This window comes from Bos taurus, chromosome 10 (assembly GCF_002263795.3).
Source record: "Bos taurus isolate L1 Dominette 01449 registration number 42190680 breed Hereford chromosome 10, ARS-UCD2.0, whole genome shotgun sequence".
NCBI lineage: Eukaryota > Metazoa > Chordata > Mammalia > Artiodactyla > Bovidae > Bos > Bos taurus.
The window spans coordinates 19,511,867-19,531,016 of NC_037337.1; the positions used below are offsets into that span (position 1 = coordinate 19,511,867).

The window sequence follows — 19,150 nt, forward strand, 5'->3', positions numbered from 1 at the left end:
CTCTTCCACTCTCCCCCGTCACCCTCATCAAGAGGCCTTCCAGTTCCCCCTCGCTCTCTGCCATCAGGGTGGTACCGTTTGCATATCTGAGGTTTTTGATGTTTCTCCCACCTATCTTGATTCCAGCTTGTAACTTATCCAGCCTGGCATTTCTCATGATGTGCTCAGCGTATAGATCAAACAGGGTGACAGCAGACAGGTGTCCATGTCTTCCTGTACTTAAAAACACTTGAAGACACTTAACCACTACTCAGAAGTATCGTTTGTTTCTTTTTCAGGCTGTTATCAAAGAACAGCTTCAGGAGACTCACGGGTTATGTGAATATGCTATCTATGTCCAAGGTGAGACATATATTTCTTCTCTTCTTGCTAGAGAAATGCACACTCTGCCTAGATTCTGGAAAAAGAACAACTTATGAAATACTTAAATGCAAGTAAATGTTCCACAAATCTCTTGCTTAGTATTACTGTTTTTTTGAAATCAGAACATAATTATTGTGCTGGATCCGACCTCAGAAATGACTAGTTCTGTTAAAAAGCTTGCTACTGCCCTTCACCCCTATTCTAGTTTCTGGCTAGTGTTTTTCAGAATTGTTGTTAGGGTCGCTGCCTCCTGCAGCAGTGTTGGGCCCAGAAGAGGCTTTTCAAGAATTCTTTGCAGTCAAGCTAGAAGAGATGAGAAAAAGCTTGAGGATTTTTTGTACGGGAGTCAGGGAAGGGAAGAAGCTTAGAGGTATACAGGACAAAGCAGAGAATAAATGGAAGTCATCAGAAATCAAATATTATAGGGACTGAATAATATAGGGATTAGAGGGATTAACTGGAATTTTACTCTGTGGTGCCCAAGTAGCATCCTTGGTTGCTACTTGGGCACCAGGAACTTTCTGACTCTTTGATGTAAATGAATGGTTTTGTTTCCCACTCTGCATTTGTAGTCTTCAGATTAATATGCAATTAATTAATATGCAATTTTCTGATGTAATTGGTAATACATTAGCATATCTAGGACATTGTGGCAAAATAATGCTTATTTATTCCCAATATCACCAGTTCCAGACTTACAGTGCCTCATACTACTTAAGCATGTAAATCTTCTGAAAACTTAGGCCTAGGAAAATGATTGATTCTGATTGGTTGCTAGACTGAGAACCAACTCTGAAATATTACTGCATTCTTTGCCAGCATCTTCTTGTTGGACTTGGGTTTTTGATTGCACTTGCCCCATTTGGGTGTACTCTCTGAAAACTATCAGGTGAAGTTGGAATTATCGTGATAAATAGCGCATCTGATAGGAGCTATAAGAATTTCTTACAGTGAAGAGTTTCTGGAATAATTTACAAGGCACCCGATTATCTGCCTGTTGGAAGCTGGGAGTGGAGAAATAGGTAGGTCCCAGATACCTTAAAAAAGGTTTTAGCTCATCACCAACTTTGCTGCTTGTTTCAATCCATCTGAAGTCATATCTGATTGTATTTTAAGACACAGTTATCCAAGGGGTTTCTTTGATAAGACTTCCTACTTCCCTCTTTCTCCAGTTTTTCACATGGCAGGCTCCATTCTTAGAACATGATTTTATTTTCTGTGTTTTCTCTCTCCTGGCAGCTTTGATATTTCGCCTGGAAGGAAATATCCAAGAATCCCTAAGACTTTTTCAGATGTGTGCTTTTCTCAGCCCTCAGTGTGCTGATAACCTCAAGCAGGTGGCCAGATCTTTGTGAGTATTGGCAGCCTGGAGGCCTTCGGGCACTGGTGGAGAATAGTGTAAAGTGCATTCTCAGGCTGGGGCTTGCTTACAGAGAAGTGTAACGAATTCACTTTGAAGAGTGTGGATTAATTTTGAAATTTGATAAAATGAGATAACCAGTATAAAGCAACTGAGTATTTCAAACACTGCATATTCTAGTTTGATAGGAGAGCACTGATAGTATTTCTCAAATAGTAACATTTTGTGCTTCAAGTACCCTAATCATATTGCCAACCCATGGAATTTTTCTTGCCTACTGTTCCAATACTTAGCATAATACTATATACACAGTAGTTTTGTAGTGTTTGTTAAGTGTTTGTTCTGTTTTGTAGTGTTTAAGTGTTTGTTAAGCCTCTGAAGGCTCCTGGATTCTGGCACTCTCTAGAATTTTTATAAGCTTTTAAGTACTAATAGCTTTACTACTTGGAGAAGGCAATGGCACCCCACTCCAGTACTCTTGCCTGGAAAATCCCATGGACAGAGGAGCCTGGTGGGCTGCAGTCCATGGGGTCACTAAGAGTTGGACACGGAGCAACTTCACTTTCACTTTTCACTTTCATGCATTGGAGAAGCATATGGCAACCGACTCCAGTGTTCTTGCCTGGAGAATCCCAGGGACAGGGGAGCCTGGTGGGCTGCAGTCCATGGGGTCACTAAGAGTTGGACATGGAGCGACTTCACTTTCACTTTTCACTTTCATGCATTGGAGAAGCATATGGCACCCCACTCCAGTACTCTTGCCTGGAAAATCCCATGGACAGAGGAGCCTGGTGGGCTGCAGTCCATGGGGTCACTAAGAGTTGGACACGGAGCAACTTCACTTTCACTTTTCACTTTCATGCATTGGAGAAGCATATGGCAACCGACTCCAGTGTTCTTGCCTGGAGAATCCCAGGGACAGGGGAGCCTGGTGGGCTGCCGTCTATGGGAGTCGAGCAGAGTCGGACACGACTGAAGCGACGCAGCAGCAGCAGCAGCAGCTTTACTACTCCAGAGTAGTAGAGTGTGATCTGTGGAGTTCCCACCCTCACTTTCTAACCTGCAGTGTCATCGATACCTGCATTGTCTTTGCACAGAGGCTGATTCTCCCCTGTGTCTCCAGAATTAGTATCAAGGAAAGAGACTTAGTTTGGAAGAGAAGGGCATGTTTCTAATACATGATGATGAAAAATTGTGGCAATTCTTGTTTAACGTAGAATTAATTTGGCTTGTTTCTTGGTCTACATTTATTGTACATTGGGGAAAATACACAAGACTTTCATTAAAATTGGGGCTTCCCCAGTGGCTCAGATGGTAAACAATCCACCTGCAGTGCAGGAGACACAGGAGACCTGGGTTCAATCCCTGGGTCAGGAAGATCCCCTGGAGAAGGGAATGGCTACCAACTCCAGTATTCTTGCCTGGAGAATTCCATGGACAGAGGAGCTGGGCAAGCTACAGTCCGTGGGGTTGCAGAGTTGGACACGACTAAGCAACTAACGCTTTCACTAAAATTGGTATAGAATGGAACCAAGGCCTTGGAATAGCTACCAGCTCTGTCCCTACCAAGAGCTTCTGCTGTTGGTATATAAGAGTCTCACTGGCTAAACCCACACAAGCCAGTCATAGAGAAGAGGCTTCCAAAATTCTCTGCTGGCTAGATGAGTCAAATATGGGACTAGTGGGGTTGGTCTTATAAAAAGCTTTATGTTAATAATTATGGAAAATGTGTTTCTTCCCCAGATTTCTTTTGGGAAAACATAAAGCTGCCATTGAAGTATATAATGAAGCAGCTAAACTTAATCAGAAAGACTGGGTAAGTAGGGAACTTTGTTCTTTGTTCTTAGTAACATGCTAATGGTTCATTTCTCATATGGGCTATCATTTGTATTTATTACTGAGTTATTACATGCCAAAACTGTCTTTATTTTATCCTCACACTTGATTGATGATTTGGCCTAGGTATAAAATAAAAAATTAGGTTTCCTCATAACTCAGGAGACAATGCTGCCAAGCTTCTTGCTGTAAGTATTGTTGATGAGTAGTCTGTTACTAGTCTGATTCTTGTTGATAAACCCACTCTCCTGTCTAGAACCTTTGAGGATTTTCTGTTCACTATTAGAGTTCTGAAATACTAGTAATAGTTGCCATGATGTGTTTCTTTTCTCTCGCATTCAGTTGGCTCTTTCACTGTAAAGACCCTTGCCTTTGGATAGAGGGGTGGTTTTTTTTGAGTAATTCTTCGATTATTTTTTCCTCTCCATTGTCTGTATCATTTAGGGCGTGTGTAACTGCAACAAAACATTAAACACTGACTTTACAAATTATGAGTTTATTTTTTTCTTATGTAACAAGAAGCCCAGGTAAGTAGTTACTGACATTGATTTGACAACAACACTGAGACTTTTTCTTCATGGCTACAAGATGGCTGCTACAGCTCTAACACCACATCATCATTCTAGTGGGGAGAAAGAGGAGGCAACAAAGAGAAAAAGACATAACCTTTATCAAGAAAGTATAACTTTCCCAGAAATCCCCGATAGACTTCCACGTACATTATATTGGCTACCTGTTTTGTAAAGAAGACTGGGAAATACAGATTTTAGGTTGAACACATTGTCACTCTGAATGTGGTTAGGTTTCTGTTCGTAAGGTAATCAGAGAGAGTGAGCATTAGGGAGGCAACCAGCAGCATCTGCCACACGTTCCCTACTCTGTTACATATGTTCTGCATCTGCTCTCATTGTCTTCTAACTTGCCTCTCATATTTTCCACATCCTTGTCTTTGCTGTACATTCAGAGATATTTCCTCAGTCATATCTTCCAAATCGTCATTTTTGTTTTTGGCTATATTCATACTCAGTATTTTTTATTTCAGTAATTATATTTTTACTTTTCAAGAACTTTGTCTTTTCTTACAGTTGCCTCTTCATGTCTCTGACCCTTTGAAGTTCTCTTCTGCTTCCACCGTTATCTTTTTCTTCCTCTCTTTATTTTGGTTCTTCTTTTTCATGCTGATGGTTTTTTCAAAATACCTGTGATTCTTAGAAAGATACATCTAAGAGTGAAGGAGATTCCTAGATATATCAAAGGGTGAAGGATTAGATTGATTAGTAGAAAGAGCTAGCATGGGTTTTCCCTGCAGTTTTATGGCCCTATTATTTTTTAGATGTGTTTGTCACTTTTCTGCAGATCTGAAGACTGAGATGTTTAAGTCTTTATGCCACTGAGTATTTTATAGCCAAAGGCCAAAGTAAAGCTACAGATAAAGGAAAAGTGAGTTACTCTTTTGTTCATTTAGTCACTTTTTTCAACAAGTGAATGTCAGCTGTGTGCCAGGCACTGGGCTGCAGATGCAAAGATGGATTGGTGGTTTATGGGACAATCAACCAGGAAATAAAGAAGGAAGAGAAGCAAGTTAGGGGAAAGGGTGGTGGTAACAAATTAGAATTAAATCCTATTTTCAGAAGATTATGGACATGATGAATTGTAGCTTCTGGTAGGATATCTAAATTGAGATGTATCTAGTACATGGCTGTATATAGAAATGTGAAGCTCAAGTGTTCTGGGATAGAGACACATGTTTTGGAGTCAATACAAAGGTGTTGATTAAAACCATGAAATTGGATGAGATCACTCTGCAGTGAGCTGAGGATGGTATCCTGGAAAAAACACTTTGAAGGGCTGAGCTGAAGAGAAAATGAGTCCATAGAGGGAGATAGAGAGGAAGTGAGACAGGTGAGCTCAGGGATGGGTTGGGGAGGGAAGGGAGGATGTTTATGTCCAGTTGGTTGAAAGAGCTCATTTGGTTTTACTTATCTGGGATAACACGTCCATTGGTGCCAGTAGAGGCGGTCATTTCTCAAACATCCATTCTCTGCCCTGATGCTTCACTGGTGCCTGTGGCCTGTAGAAAACCTGTAGCTCTACTCTCTCGGACTCATCGGGGTATTCCACAATCTAGCTGCAGCAGGAGAATAATTCCTCTTGCCATGATCTCATTGGACTTTGGGAGCAGCTGTTAAGTAGGGAGGGTTTCCTGCACTTTTAGATGAGGAAGCTGAAGCTTTTGGAGATGGAGTGACCTGCTGAAGGGCGCACAGTGAGGTAATGGCAGAAATGGAGCCAGAATTCAGGTCTAGAGTCCAGAATTCCTCACTTTAGGCCTATAATTTTTCCACTGTGTCAATTGCCCTTGGAGGATGTCTGCTGCATCCTCTTACCTCATGAAAAACAGAACTTAACACTGATTTGTTCTAGTTTTCTTTTCAAATTTCAAAAATTTCCTTGGCTGTCTGTTTAAGGCATATTGCTGTTGTTTTGCCAAGTAATAACTATGGCAAATGTTTTCAAAAGGGTAGGGGCATTAGTTACCTTCCAGGACATTAAAGGACAAGTAGGCTATATTTCTCCTCTCTCCAGATTCGTGTGTACATTCTTAAAGGGTGATGAAGTGGAATGTACTTGTGGAGTTGGAGAGAGGAGAATTACAGCCCTACTTTTAGAGACAGGCCTGAGTTCAAATCCCACTGCTTGGCAATGTGTGGACATATTTTGGATTGTGATTTAAGAAAAATTTATTGTAATGTGAGTCATTTATCAGAAATTGAACATGATTCAATATCAGATATTAAACAGTAACTAATTTTTTTTCCCCAAGTATGATAATGGTATTGTGGGTAGATTTTATAAAAGAGAGATCTTATCCTTTGGAAGTACATACTGAGGGACTTCCCTGGTGGCTCAGTGGTAAAGAGTGTGCCTGCCAATGCAGGAGACATGGGTTCAAGTCCTGGTCTGGGAAGATCCCACATGCCAAGCAGCAGCTAAGCCCGTGCACCACAACTAGTGAGCCCGTGCTCTGGAGCCTGGGGACCACAACTACTGAGCCACGTGTGCCTGCATGCCCTGGAGCCCGTGCTCCATAACAGGAGAAGCCACCATAATGAGTAGGCTGTGCACCAGAGAGGAGCCCTCACTCACCACAACCAGAGGAAAGCACGTGCAGTAGTGAAGAGCCAGCACAGCCAAATACATACGGAAATATTTGTGGATAAAACATTATCTGGTATTTGCTTACAGAAGTAGTGGGATGGATGTGGGGGTATGGATTGGATGGTTGTTGGAGCAAGACAATGAGTACATGGTGATTCTCTACATATATATATATATATATATATATATGTTGAATTTTTTTTTTTCTTTTTAAAAATAGTCCCTTCTTAGCGATCTGAGACCATTTCTTTTTTCTTTTCTTTTTTTTTTTTAACATTTATTCCTTTATTTTGGCTGCACTGGGTCTCTGCTGCTGTGCTCAGGCTTCCTCTAGTTGCAGTGAGCAGGGGCTACTCTTCGTTGTGTGCAGGCCTCTCCCTGTGATGGCTTCTTGTTGCAGAGCACAGACTCTAGACATGCGGGCGCAGTGGCTGTGGCTCGGGAGTCTCTAGACTGCCGTCTCAGTAGTTGTGGCGCATGGGCTTAGTTGTTCCACAGATGTGGAATTTTCCTGGACCAGGGTTTGAACCAGTGTCCTCTGCATTGTCAGGCTGATTCTTAGCCACTGGACCACCGGGGAAATCCTTTCTTTTTATCAGCTTTATTGATATATAATTCAAATACCACGCAATTCACCTATTAAAAGTAGATGATTCATTGTTTTTTAATATATTTACAGAGTTGTGCAATGGTCATCACAATCTTACTTTATTTTTATTGGAGTATAATGGCACCCCACTCCAGTACTCTTGCCTCGAAAATCGCATGGATGGAGGAGCCTGGAGGGCTGCAGTCCATGGGGTCGCTGAGGGTCGGACACGACTGAGCGACTTCACTTTCACTTTTCACTTTCATGCGTTGGAGAAGGAAATGGCAACCCACTCCAGTGTTCTTGCCTGGAGAATCCCAGGGACGGGGGAGCCTGTTGGGCTGCCGTCTGTGGGGTCACACAGAGTCGGACACAACTGAATTGACTTAGCATAGCATAGTTGCTTTACAATGTTGTGTTATTTTCTGATGTACAGCAAAGTGAATCAGCCATTCAAATTCTTCCTTGGATTTCCTTCCCATTTCGGTCACCAGATAGCATTGAGTAGAGTTCCCTGTGCTGTACAGTAGGTCCTCATTATCTGTTTTTTATAGAAGTGTATATATGTCACTACTCCCAATTCATCCCTGCCGCTCCCCTCCTTGGTTCCATATGTTTGTTTGGTATGTCTGTGTCTCTGTTTCTGCTTTGCAAATAAGCTCATCTGTGTCATCTTTCTAGATTTCACATATAAGTGATATTAGACAGTATATGTATTTTTCTCTTTCTGACTTGCTTTACTCTGAATGACTGTCTTTAGGTGCATCCAAGTCTCTGCAGATGGTACATTTTCATTTTTTATGGCTCAGTAATATTCTGCTGTATATATGACCATGTCTTCTTTATCCATTTCTCTGTTGATGGACATTTAGGTTGCTTCCATGTTCTTGAAATTCTTTAAGATTTAGAACTAAGAAAAAAAAAAAAAATCCCTGTGCTGATGCTTTCTGTATTAAGCAAACTGCTTAACTTCTCTGAGCTTCAATTTCCTTATCACTAAAATCAGAATTGTTATACTTACGTTTCAGATTTGCTGGGAAAATTAAAGTAATATATATGAAAAACATGTGGCATAGGATCACTGATTGCTATTTTGTTGTTATTTTAGGCAACTTGGAAAACATTAAACAGTTGTCTCTGAGCCCTTGAAGGTTCATATTTCTTCAGAGAGGGACACTCCTGGGTCTGCAGGTGCTTCTGCACTTCCTCACTGTTAACAAGATTGTCCTTACTGTTTCCCAAGAGCAGTTTCCTCACCCTTGCCTTTTCCTTTCTTTAAAGCTGCGTTAAATAAAAACGATTTAATATAAAAGTTATAGAGATTTTATAGAACACAAGGTCACGAAATACAGATTGATCTTGCAGTGAACTAGAACTGGAAAGCTGTCAGCAACCAAATTAGCTTCTCTGCATTTCTGCTGTTTTTTTCTTTCTGTAGATCAGAGGTTGACTTTTTTGGGGGGGGGTAAAGGTCAAGTTAGTATATATTTTAAGCTTTGCGGCTTTATACCGTCTTTGTTGCAATTACTTAACTCTGAAGTTCTATGAAAGAACCACAGAAGATACATAACAAGTGGCTGTGTTCTATACAGCTTTATTTACAAAAAGGGACAGAGGGTGGATTTGTCCCATGGGTTGTAGTTTGCTGACCTGTGCTGCAGACTTCTGTAGATAAGCCCCAGTTACATATCCAATTACATATCTGTAATTGGAGCCAGTCTGCAGAAGCCTGCAGCACAGGGCCATGCAGGAAACCTGGATTTGATCCTTGGGTAGGGAAGTTCCCCTGGAGAAGGGAATGGCTACCTACTCTAGTATTCTTGCCTGGAAAATCCCCTGAAGAGAGGAGCCTGGTGGGCAAACTGTGGGGTCACAAAGAGTCATATACGACTAAGCAACTAACACTTTCACTTTTCACATATCTGTAATCCATTGTAGTAGCCTCCAGATGGCACTGTCAGCCTCCAAGTTCATATCACCTAGTGAGTGAATTCCTAGATTCCTGTGAAAAGAAGTCTGACACCCACACCCACACCCCTCCTTAGAGCTGGAGATGGGACTGTGGTAGTTTCTCCTGAGAAGAGGGCACAAAGGGTTTGTTCCGTGAGCAGCTCTAAGAGAAAGAAAGGTATAGGAATGGGCTGGGTGTGCACCCAAAGGTACTGCATAGGCCCAGGAAGATCACCGGTTTATTCTGCTTTTATCTCTTATAATCTGAATCAGATTCAAGTAAAAAACTAACCATAGTGCATATTTTCAAGCTTAAATTTTGTCAAGCAGCAATAATCTCTAGATGCCTGTTCACACTCTAATAATTATTGTGGAATTTACACTTGTTTTCCTTTCTTTTGTGTGTAGGAAATCTGTCATAACCTAGGAGTTTGCTACATTTATCTGAAACAGTTTGACAAGGTAATCTGTGATGGTGATGGGTGAGTAGTTGGCTGGGGATTTCACTGAGGGTACATTTTTTACACAGGTCCCATGGATCATGTTGTATTATTCCTACTGCTTGCAGAGACTTTTAGAAGTAAAAAATGAAAGTTCCATATACATTTACCCCCATTTTTATTCTCATTTGTCACTATTCATCTGGTTTTTTTCCCCCTGCTTTTAACAAGAAAGTGACAACTTCTAGAAATAGAGGAAATGGCAATCTCATCCCTTTCTTCCTCTCTTTTTTTCCATACCTTAATTTTCCAGAATAGAAACACAAATGTTCAATAAAATTTAAATATAAAAAAGTGGATCTGTAAGTCTTAAAAGTGTAATTATGGCCAAGTGAGCTATCTTACATTTCAGTTTTCAGGTCATTGGAAATGAATTTTTAATCTTAAGTAGTTTGATGTGAGAGTTTAGTTTTTAAGGTTATTTCCCATGTGAGATTTTTATATATCATTGTGATTAGGCTGTAGTGCCCAAGACTCTTATAATCAGATACAACTTTTGAGCTTATTCTGGTACTCAGATAAAGGGAAAAAATGTATATATCTTAACTGAGGGGTAGACCAAATTATTGAGAACTCTAAAAATTAATAAAAGTGGGGTTGGTTAGTTTCCTTCATAATTCTCCCACTTAGTGACTGAAGTTTTATTTTCTTTTCTCTAGTGCTGACAGGACTGAGAACCTGAATTAGTTGATACTCATTTGATAATGTTTAATATGTACCAGTTTGTAAACTGAAGCAATCTAATCAATCCCTTGGGGTTCTTAAAAAACAACAACTGTACATCAGCAGTTGAGGTGTGAGAATAACTTTTGCTCTTCTGAGATATATAAAAACAATTAATACCTGTATCTGTGCAAATAAAATATACATATTTAGTCGATTAGGTTTTCTGGGCAGATGGCTCTTCAGTGTTACATACTTGGTTAGGAGCTTTTTCTCTTCAGAGAAACTTTAAGCAAGTACATATCTGCTGCTGCTGCTAAGTCGCTTCAGTCGTGTCTGACTCCATGCGACCCCATAGACGGCAGCCCACCAGGCTCCCCCGTCCCTGGGATTCTCCAGGCAAGAACACTGGAGTCGGTTGCCATTTCCTTCTCCAGTGCATGAAAGTAAAATGTGAAAGTGAAGTCGCTCAGTCGTGTCCGACTCCTAGCGACCCCATGGACTGCAGCCTACCAGGCTCCTCCATCCATGGGATTTTCCAGGCAAGAGTACTGGATTGGGGTGCCATTGCCTTCTCCTAAGTACATATCTATTCATGGGCTTATTCTGAGCCAAGAGAGAGCTGGATTTGGTTTTTGGTCAGACCTGAACTGAGGAGGGAGGAAGAGAATTATATTTAGATTTTACTGTAAAGCTAACAGGCTAAGCAAATACAGTAGCTGGCATTTATATAAATACTTGTTGAATCAGTGAAGGACTAGACAGCCTTTATCATCATCTACAAGATAAGCTCTAATAGAGTGAGGAGTTTTCTGTTAGCTTTGGTATACTAGTACCCACTTTCACTTTTCACTTTCATGCATTGGAGAAGGAAATGGCAGCCCACTCCAGTGTTCTTGCCTGGAGAATCCCAGGGACGGGGGAGCCTGGTGGGCTGCCGTCTCTGGGGTCGCACAGAGTCGGACACGACTGAAGCAACTTAGCAGCAGCAGCAGCAGAGCAATAGGCACTTGATGATATCTACTGAATGAATAAATGAACATTCATTCATTTATCCAATTACTGGTGAGGAAAATGAAGTCCCCCCTGGAGAAGGGTGTGCAGTTGGTCAGCAGTGCAGCTGGGGTCAAGTTTGGGGCAGTACTCTCTATGTACCATGATACCCCTCTTGACATATGGAATATGAGTCATGGGAATGGATATCAAAAAGCAGAAAACACTCAAAAAGGTTAATCCTCTTGTACAAGCCCCCCAAGTGGCACTAGCGGTGGACATTTCATGTTTCCAGCTGTCCTCTGAGCACAGTTTGGGTATGTTTTGGGACATTTGCTGAAATGTGATGTTCCTACTTGAGTAGAGCGGGAGCTCTTTCTTTACATTAGCCATACGGAGTCGTCGTCCTTTCCTGGTGGTGATTTGGTTCTCTTTACTCTGTCAATCTTGTTAGGCACAAGACCAGCTGCACAATGCCCTGCATCTTAACAGACATGATCTGACTTACATAATGCTGGGCAAGATCTTCTTGCTGAAGGGAGACTTGGACAAGGCCATTGAAATCTACAAGAAAGCAGTGGAGTAAGTGTTGGTTCCTAAACAAAAATGGGAGCAGACGTGCTCTCCCATGCCTGAGAGAGGACGTGTGTGACTGGTTACACATTGTGTGAGTTCTGTGAGTTAGGGTGAATGTTAAGCTAAAGTATAGAGCTCCCAGTGCCTTAAATAAGGATGACTTAGGTTTCTTTCTCACCTGTCAGTGTGGCTGGTCCTGGGCAGCTCTCTGCTCCACAAGGTCAGTCAGGGATCCAGGTTCCTCCCATGTTAAGCCATCATTCCACAGGTTGTTGCCCAACCCCTGTTGATAATGGAACTGACTAGCATTCCCAGTGTGGTATTCTGTTTCTCCTTTCTAGGGAATCTTATCTTTTCTGCCTAGATCTTGTCTGGTTTAAGTGGGATAGCTGTAACAAAATGCCTTTGTCTCATTTGTTTGGTCACTTGATAGAATTCGTCATCTGTGGTTCAAGGCCACAAAGTCTATTATTCCTGATAACAAGACTTTGGACTAAATTTAGATTTCTGTTGTTAATTACTCCTGTCTTCTACCATGATAGTAACTTTTCTGGTTACATTAGTCACAACAACGCTGCTTCTGGAATTTTTTTCATATTTTATATCTAAAAAGATATAAAAAATCCTTTGGTTTGTTAGGCTGCAAGAAAGACTTCTGTCATCTATGTTTACAGGGACAAGTAGGTAGGAGCCCATGTAGCCATATGTTTAATCTTTGTGGTGCTGAGTGGAAGCCTTGACCCCTGACCCCTGCATTCAAGAAACTGGCTCTTTGAGCTTAGCTTACATTAATTACATTAGCTCACACATTCTTCCTGTGTCTGGCTAAGGACTTAAGTCAATGAAATCCTCAAATGAGACTTTGGAGGACAGCTGAGCATTTGGAGCCTTACTGAGGTGATAGAAACCATTGTTTATGGCCCACAGCTTCAGAGAGAGTAGTCATGTTTTGGTGGGGGGCAGGACGCCACTAGAATCATGGAAATTACCTACTTGGTTGGGGAGAGGAAGGTGATCAGAATGGGAATTTTTGGCAGAAAGTGAAGAGCAAATACTTAGTTGAACTGAGTAAGCTCTGTCTGGCCAGCTCAGGCCTCCCCAGGCAGGGGCTTTGCCCCTGTGACTCTGGTCTCCCCATAGGTAACCTGCATCCTACCTCATTCCTTAGAAGCAGGAGATGTTCTTCACCTTTTGCCATTTTCACTGTTGAAACTGTCTAATGATCCTGTAGTCAGATCATCTCAGCTCAGTGTTGCTTTTGTTTTGTGACAAAGACAGATGCCGGTGAGGGATTGGAAAGGCAGACAATCTTTTATTTAAGCCAGTGTTTACTCCACAAAGCCAATGGCCAGTTCTTTCCTAGAGCTGGTATGTGTCTTTCTTCTTTAGTTTGGCTGTTTAGTGTGACTTTTTGTTTAATGTGGAGAGCACAGCATCAGGGGCCTTGGGATCCTAAATTACCCAGGAAATAATTATGCTGGCTGGCATTGTGAGTGCAGTGAGAACAACAGAATCTCACAAGAGGGAAGCAGCTAAAATCGTGTGTGTTCTAGACCGACTTGGTTTATAGAGCATTATTCTTGAACTCTATTAGTGTAATTAAGACTTTGGCACAAAATAGTCCATAGGTTCTGAGGACTTTGGCTGTAAGCAAAGGTCCTGAGGAAGGAGTCTAGGTTCTAAGTCCCATTTCTGTCTTGTTGAGCAGTCCTCCCTATAGGTGGGTTGACGTACTCTTGGAGGAAATTCCCAATGCCTTTGAGAGTTCTTACGGGAGCGGGTGGTGCGGTTACTGCACGTGTCAGTATCACTCATACACGTCGTGTTTCCCTCTGAGCGTCTCTTGTGTCGCAGGTTCTCACCAGAAAATACAGAACTTCTTACAACTTTAGGATTACTCTACCTACAGGTAAGAGGGCTTTGCTTATCCATGCACTGCTGTTAGAAATGCTTTTGGGGACTTCCCTGGTGGTCCAGTGGTTGGGATTCCATGCTATTACTGCAGGGGTCACAGGTTCAATCCCTGGTCAGGGAACTAAGATCCTGCAAGCCACACAGCCAAAAAAGAAAAAAACACTTGTGTGTGTTATGGTTTTCCTGCATTTTTAACACAATTTACTAAAGGTCATAAGCAGCACATAAACTTTACTCTGCACTTGATACCCTTTGTCTGCTAAAGGAATGAACTTAATTTTCAGCATGCAAATCAGAAGCAAATACACCTGTTTGAGCCTAGTTCTTACCCAACCAAAGAAAGAACATGTATGAGAAACAACTTGTGGTCAGGGAGACTGGCATTTTGTGGTGGAAGTACTGTGGTGGTATTAGGGCTTTGGGGCAAAGGCCGTTTCTGTTGTTCCTTCTTCCCAGCCAGGTTAGGGTTAGAGAAGGCAAAGCACTGTCTAGGATAAAATCCTGCCTCCAGCTCTGCCTCTGTCGTGTCCTTGTTTGTTTCACTTTTCTCTAAGGAGCTTAACCCTGGGCCTTCCTGGGCTTTGGCTTGGGAGTTTGGCCCCAGGGGAGAGGAGGCTCACCAGCCTGCTTCCTGCCAAGAGTCCTCAGTGTGTGGCAGCATCAGTGTGGCAGAGATGGTTCCTGGCAGATAGCTACTTTGACCTTATTAGGGAACAAATCAATGAAGTAGGAGGGAAAAGAAATGTGGGGCCCTTAGTTTCCTTTTTTTAAAATTTGGTATCTATAGCTTTTGTCAGAAGAACCCAGAAAAGTCAGGGTGTATCTGTTGAGGGTGTGGTTGGCCAGACTCCCTAACGCCATCTCCCCTGATGTAATTCTCTGGTTTGCTTTTTTCTAAGCTCGGCATTTACCAGAAGGCATTTGAACATCTTGGAAATACACTAACTTACGACCCTACCAACTACAAGGTATTGCTGGCTGTCAAAACCCCAGCGCCTTCACACACAGGTGGTCCCACTGCTCCTTGAGGTGATCTAGCCCTAGAATGCATTTCAAATATCCAAGAAAGTACTTATTGTCAGTGCTCTGCTGCTTATCTTCTTAAAGAGCACATCTGTCATAATGGGCCTGTAACTTAGACAGCAGAACTGCAGTGGTGGCGAAGTTGTATGTGTTACTTAGGAAAGTAGCAGAGCCTCCACATGCTGAAATGACCTGCAGCTTCCTGATGAGCCCGAGACGACAACTCTTGTCCAGTTATGACTTTGGGATGAGACGATCATTGTGTGGATGAGTCATTGAGGAAGCTGCAGCAAAACAGGCTTGTTGTTAAGGGTAAAGACTCAGTCCTTTCTTGGAAGTCATATTAGCCTGCCTGAGAGACATGGAAAGCTGGACTGAGGAAGTCTAAAGCTGACTCACCATCTGCCCGGTGGCAGAAGGAGCTGCATTTTTAGAGGCCAGCAACAGGTGCACTTGAGTCGTCTAGAGCTCTTGGTGTCTACCAGGCAGGGGCTGCAGGGCTAAAGGTGGTTTTTACTTAAAGGACCCTGATACTCTAAGGTAGTGACTTCCTGGCTACAAGTAGGAACGAAAGAGCTAGGTAGTCAGAGACTTTTCTTTATTACAGCAAAGAGCCATAGTGTGGGGCGTGAGAGTGTTCCTCTTGAGTGTTTGTTCCAGCAGCTGTGGATGGATAGGTCCCTGGAAGATGCTTTTCAGTCCCACCAGTGTTGATGGGCCTACTGAGTATCTAGATTCAGGAAGGCGTACTTCACTCCGACAGCCTTTTGGTAGTGACTAAATTACAAACTTTCCATGTTTTCAGGCCATCTTGGCAGCAGGCAGCATGATGCAGACCCACGGGGACTTTGATGTTGCCCTCACCAAATACAAAGTTGTAGCGTGTGCTGTTATAGAAAGCCCTCCACTCTGGAATAACATCGGAATGTGCTTCTTTGGCAAGAAGAAATATGTGGCAGTGAGTGTCTTCTCCTTTTGCCTTCATAGTTACTGGGTCTGCTGAGCTTGCCCCAGACCTCACTGAGTGCCCCCTCCCTCCTCCAGGCCATCAGCTGCCTGAAACGAGCCAACTACCTGGCGCCTTTAGATTGGAAGATTCTCTATAATTTGGGCCTTGTCCACTTGACTATGCAGCAGTACGCTTCCGCTTTCCATTTCCTCAGCGCAGCCATCAACTTCCAGCCGAAGATGGGGGAGCTCTACATGCTCTTGGCTGGTAAGAGACATTTATGTGGAGCAGCCCTCTGCAGTCTGTAGTGAGGGAAAACGGAATTAGAATCATGGCAGGCCAGTAGTTAAATATCCCACAGAAGCCATTCCCTTGCAGATCCCATAGGTATCTGGATGACTGTCCTCGAGTCTGAAGAAAACGAAACAGAAAGAGGACAGAGCACCTGGTTGCTTCTCACTCGGGGGCATTTCACTCAGAGGCCAGCAGGTTAAATAAGGTTCATATGTAGTTCATCTTTTAACAGTGGTGTTCCCTTGGCTTGACAGTTCATATATTGAGTCCAACCATGTTCTTAGTTATCATTAAGTGTTAAGATCGTAGGCTTTAGGTATCATCAGGTGTTAAGATCCTGCCTCTAGTACTTACCCTTAGCTTTATCTCATAGGGTTGATGAGAGGATTACATGATTAGATAATCAGTGAATGTTAACTTGGTTTTGCTGTCATTACATGTCTTTTATTGTTAGTGTAACTGGGGGATATTTCTCCTTATACTAAATTCACTACATGTTTAATCTAAGAGCAGTTTCCATGTTCTCACTGACAGTTTTCAGGTGGTTTTTTTTTTTTTTGGTCATTACTGTGGGGTTCTATATAAGTAAATCGAGTGGTGGTTATTTGGGGGCTGTCTGAATACAAAGATAGCCCAGTCATAAAGGGATACAGGATTGTAAGCAAATTACTGTACTGTAGGGCATAAGCAGCAATTCTGTAACACAGTAGAGAGGGTCTTCACACTGAGTTTTGAAAGATAAACTGCAGTTCAGTGGCACAGAATGGCTGAGAAGCCCCTGAGGAAAGGCATGCAGCCATGAATGTGCAGGCTGCACCCAGCAGGTAGTGGCGATAGTGTGGTAGAGCGAGCATAGTAGGAGATGGGTCAGTATGGAGGGCTGTGAGTGCAGCACAGGGACTATGCTCAATCTCAGAGGTTCTGTTTCCCAACTGTATTCCTGGATCTCCTCTAGTGTCTGGAGAAAGTAGATGAATGGTTGTGGGGGAAGTGGAGTGGGCTTCCAGGGCAGCTCTGTTATTGTCTGGTTTATAGATCAAGCTTCCAGAAAATACTGATTTAAAAAGGGAGAGTATTCTGTTGCTAAAGCAGTGAGGATTCTTGAGTAGGACAGTGACGTGGTCAGATCTGTTAACGAGATCCTGGCAGCACTGTGGCAGGTAGATGGAGGCAGGTGGGACAGTGTCCCCAGGGAACAAAATGGAAAGCCTGACATGACTAAAGCCAGGGCAGTGTCACTAAAGACACTAAAAAAGGAATGCATGGAACCTGGCGATGGATTAACTGGAGAGGAGGCTGTTGAAGATGACACTAGGAATCCAAGCTGAGTGGCTGAGCAGACGGTGGTGCTAGGAGCTGAGAGGGTGCAGTAAGAGTTACATGTGGGGGCTGAATGAACTGCAGTCTGGAAACATGTCCTGTGTTTTCATGCTGGGGCCTCTTCAGCCATAACATTCACTCTCTCTGTTGCAGTGGCTCTGACCAATCTGGAGGATTCAGAGAATGCCAAGAGAGCCTATGAAGAAGCAGTCCGCCTTGATAAGTAAGCTGCCCTGCTGAGGATGGTGTCGGGGGGCTAGACTCTGCAAAGCCATGAGGTGGCGCCAGGGCCCCGGTGCTTGCTCTCATGTGCCTTTGTGCACAGCAGGTCTGTGTGTGGAAGGACGTGGCCCCTGAGCACAAGGGCCCAGCAGGACCCGGCGCTGGCTCTGCGAGACCTTGCTGTGGAATGGGGAGCTCTCTATTGCACTAGTTCTGTTTCTGTAGAATGATAAGGATCTATTCTAAATGGCCATTTGTTGCAAAGCCGCAGCTCCATAGAGTCCCTGTCTGTCTGTGCAGGTGTAACCCTTTAGTAAACCTGAACTATGCTGTGCTGCTGTATAACCAGGGCGAGAAGAGGGACGCCCTGGCCCAGTATCAGGAGATGGAGAAGAAAGTCAACCTACTCAAGTACAGTAGCTCTCTGGAATTTGATCCGGAGGTAAGTCTTAAATCCAAGAGTCATTAAGCAAGCTGTCAGGAGACTTTTGAATCAAGCCCAAATAATCCAGATATAATGTATGTTTACACCTGTTTTGGCTTTGATGTTCCTAGCAGCATGAATTCTTAAATTAAGGACAGCTTGAGAAAAAACTTTTCCTAAAAGAAAATAGTAAGAGGAAATTCAGGCTTACTGAGTTGTATCTATTGGTAATATAACTCATTTGAGTTGAGATCTGTGTGTCTTTGTAGCTTCCTCCCACTTCTCCCCACATAGAAAAGGCAGGAATTTAGTCCATTAATGCACCAAACTTAAATTGTTGGGTTTTTAGAGCCTTTAAAGAACTTCCATGCCATCCACACAAGACAGTGTGTTCTTTGCTGTTTAAGAACCATTTCTTTGCAATCAGTACTTCCTCCCTCAAACGGTAGCAGACACTATGTCAGCTAACCTTGCCTGCCTGCTAAAGGCCTCAGATGAGGCTTGTCTCTGCTTGTCATACCTGTGACTTTTTTTTTTTGCTTCCTTCCCGCATGGACACAAGATGGTGGAGGTAGCCCAGAAGCTGGGAGCCGCTCTACAAGTCGGGGAGGCACTGGTCTGGACCAAACCAGTTAAAGATCCCAAATCAAAGCACCAGACTGCTTCAACCAGTAAAGCTGCCGGTTTCCAGCAGCCTCTGGGCTCTAATCAAGCCCTAGGACAGGCAATGTCTTCAGCAGCCACATGCAGGAAGCTCTCCTCAGGTGGGAAGCTACACACAGCTATGGAGACCCATGGCGACAGCCACATGTGCCTGCAAAGAGATTACAGCTTTGAGTGAGGCTTGCGCTTTTCAGACTCATAACACGTCCAGTGTAGTACTGCCCAGAAGGGGAGAAAAGCCCAAGGGTGTCCAAACTGTCACTTATTTTCTTAACGCCATTTGTGTAAAAGTTCCCAGCTATTGGCAGACTTAGTTGGATGGTCAAGACACTGGGTATTCACGATATGCAGG

At 43.0% G+C, this 19,150-nt stretch overlaps 1 protein-coding gene and 1 non-coding gene across 8 annotated transcripts in view; both read left to right on the forward strand.

Moving 5' to 3' along the window:
* Positions 1 to 19,150, forward strand: part of BBS4 (Bardet-Biedl syndrome 4) — a 45,984-nt gene that overhangs the window by 25,734 nt on the left and 1,100 nt on the right. For 5 of the 7 annotated variants that reach the window (XM_024997616.2, XM_010808954.4, XM_059890459.1 and 2 more), the window contains 12 exons: positions 279 to 342; positions 1,603 to 1,714; positions 3,467 to 3,539; positions 9,666 to 9,719; positions 11,868 to 11,995; positions 13,844 to 13,898; positions 14,803 to 14,871; positions 15,732 to 15,884; positions 15,971 to 16,142; positions 17,643 to 17,712; positions 18,012 to 18,153; positions 18,698 to 18,899. In XM_024997616.2, the coding sequence (XP_024853384.1) occupies positions 279 to 342; positions 1,603 to 1,714; positions 3,467 to 3,539; positions 9,666 to 9,719; positions 11,868 to 11,995; positions 13,844 to 13,898; positions 14,803 to 14,871; positions 15,732 to 15,884; positions 15,971 to 16,142; positions 17,643 to 17,712; positions 18,012 to 18,153; positions 18,698 to 18,899 (1,294 nt within the window). The remainder of the gene's footprint in view (positions 1 to 278; positions 343 to 1,602; positions 1,715 to 3,466; positions 3,540 to 9,665; positions 9,720 to 11,867; positions 11,996 to 13,843; positions 13,899 to 14,802; positions 14,872 to 15,731; positions 15,885 to 15,970; positions 16,143 to 17,642; positions 17,713 to 18,011; positions 18,154 to 18,697; positions 18,900 to 19,150) is intronic. The other 2 variants (XM_059890460.1, XM_010808957.4) reach the window with 1 other exon arrangement.
* Positions 8,971 to 9,036, forward strand: MIR12031 (microRNA mir-12031). Its single transcript, NR_162393.1, has one exon. It is a non-coding gene; the product is annotated as a microRNA mir-12031 (primary transcript).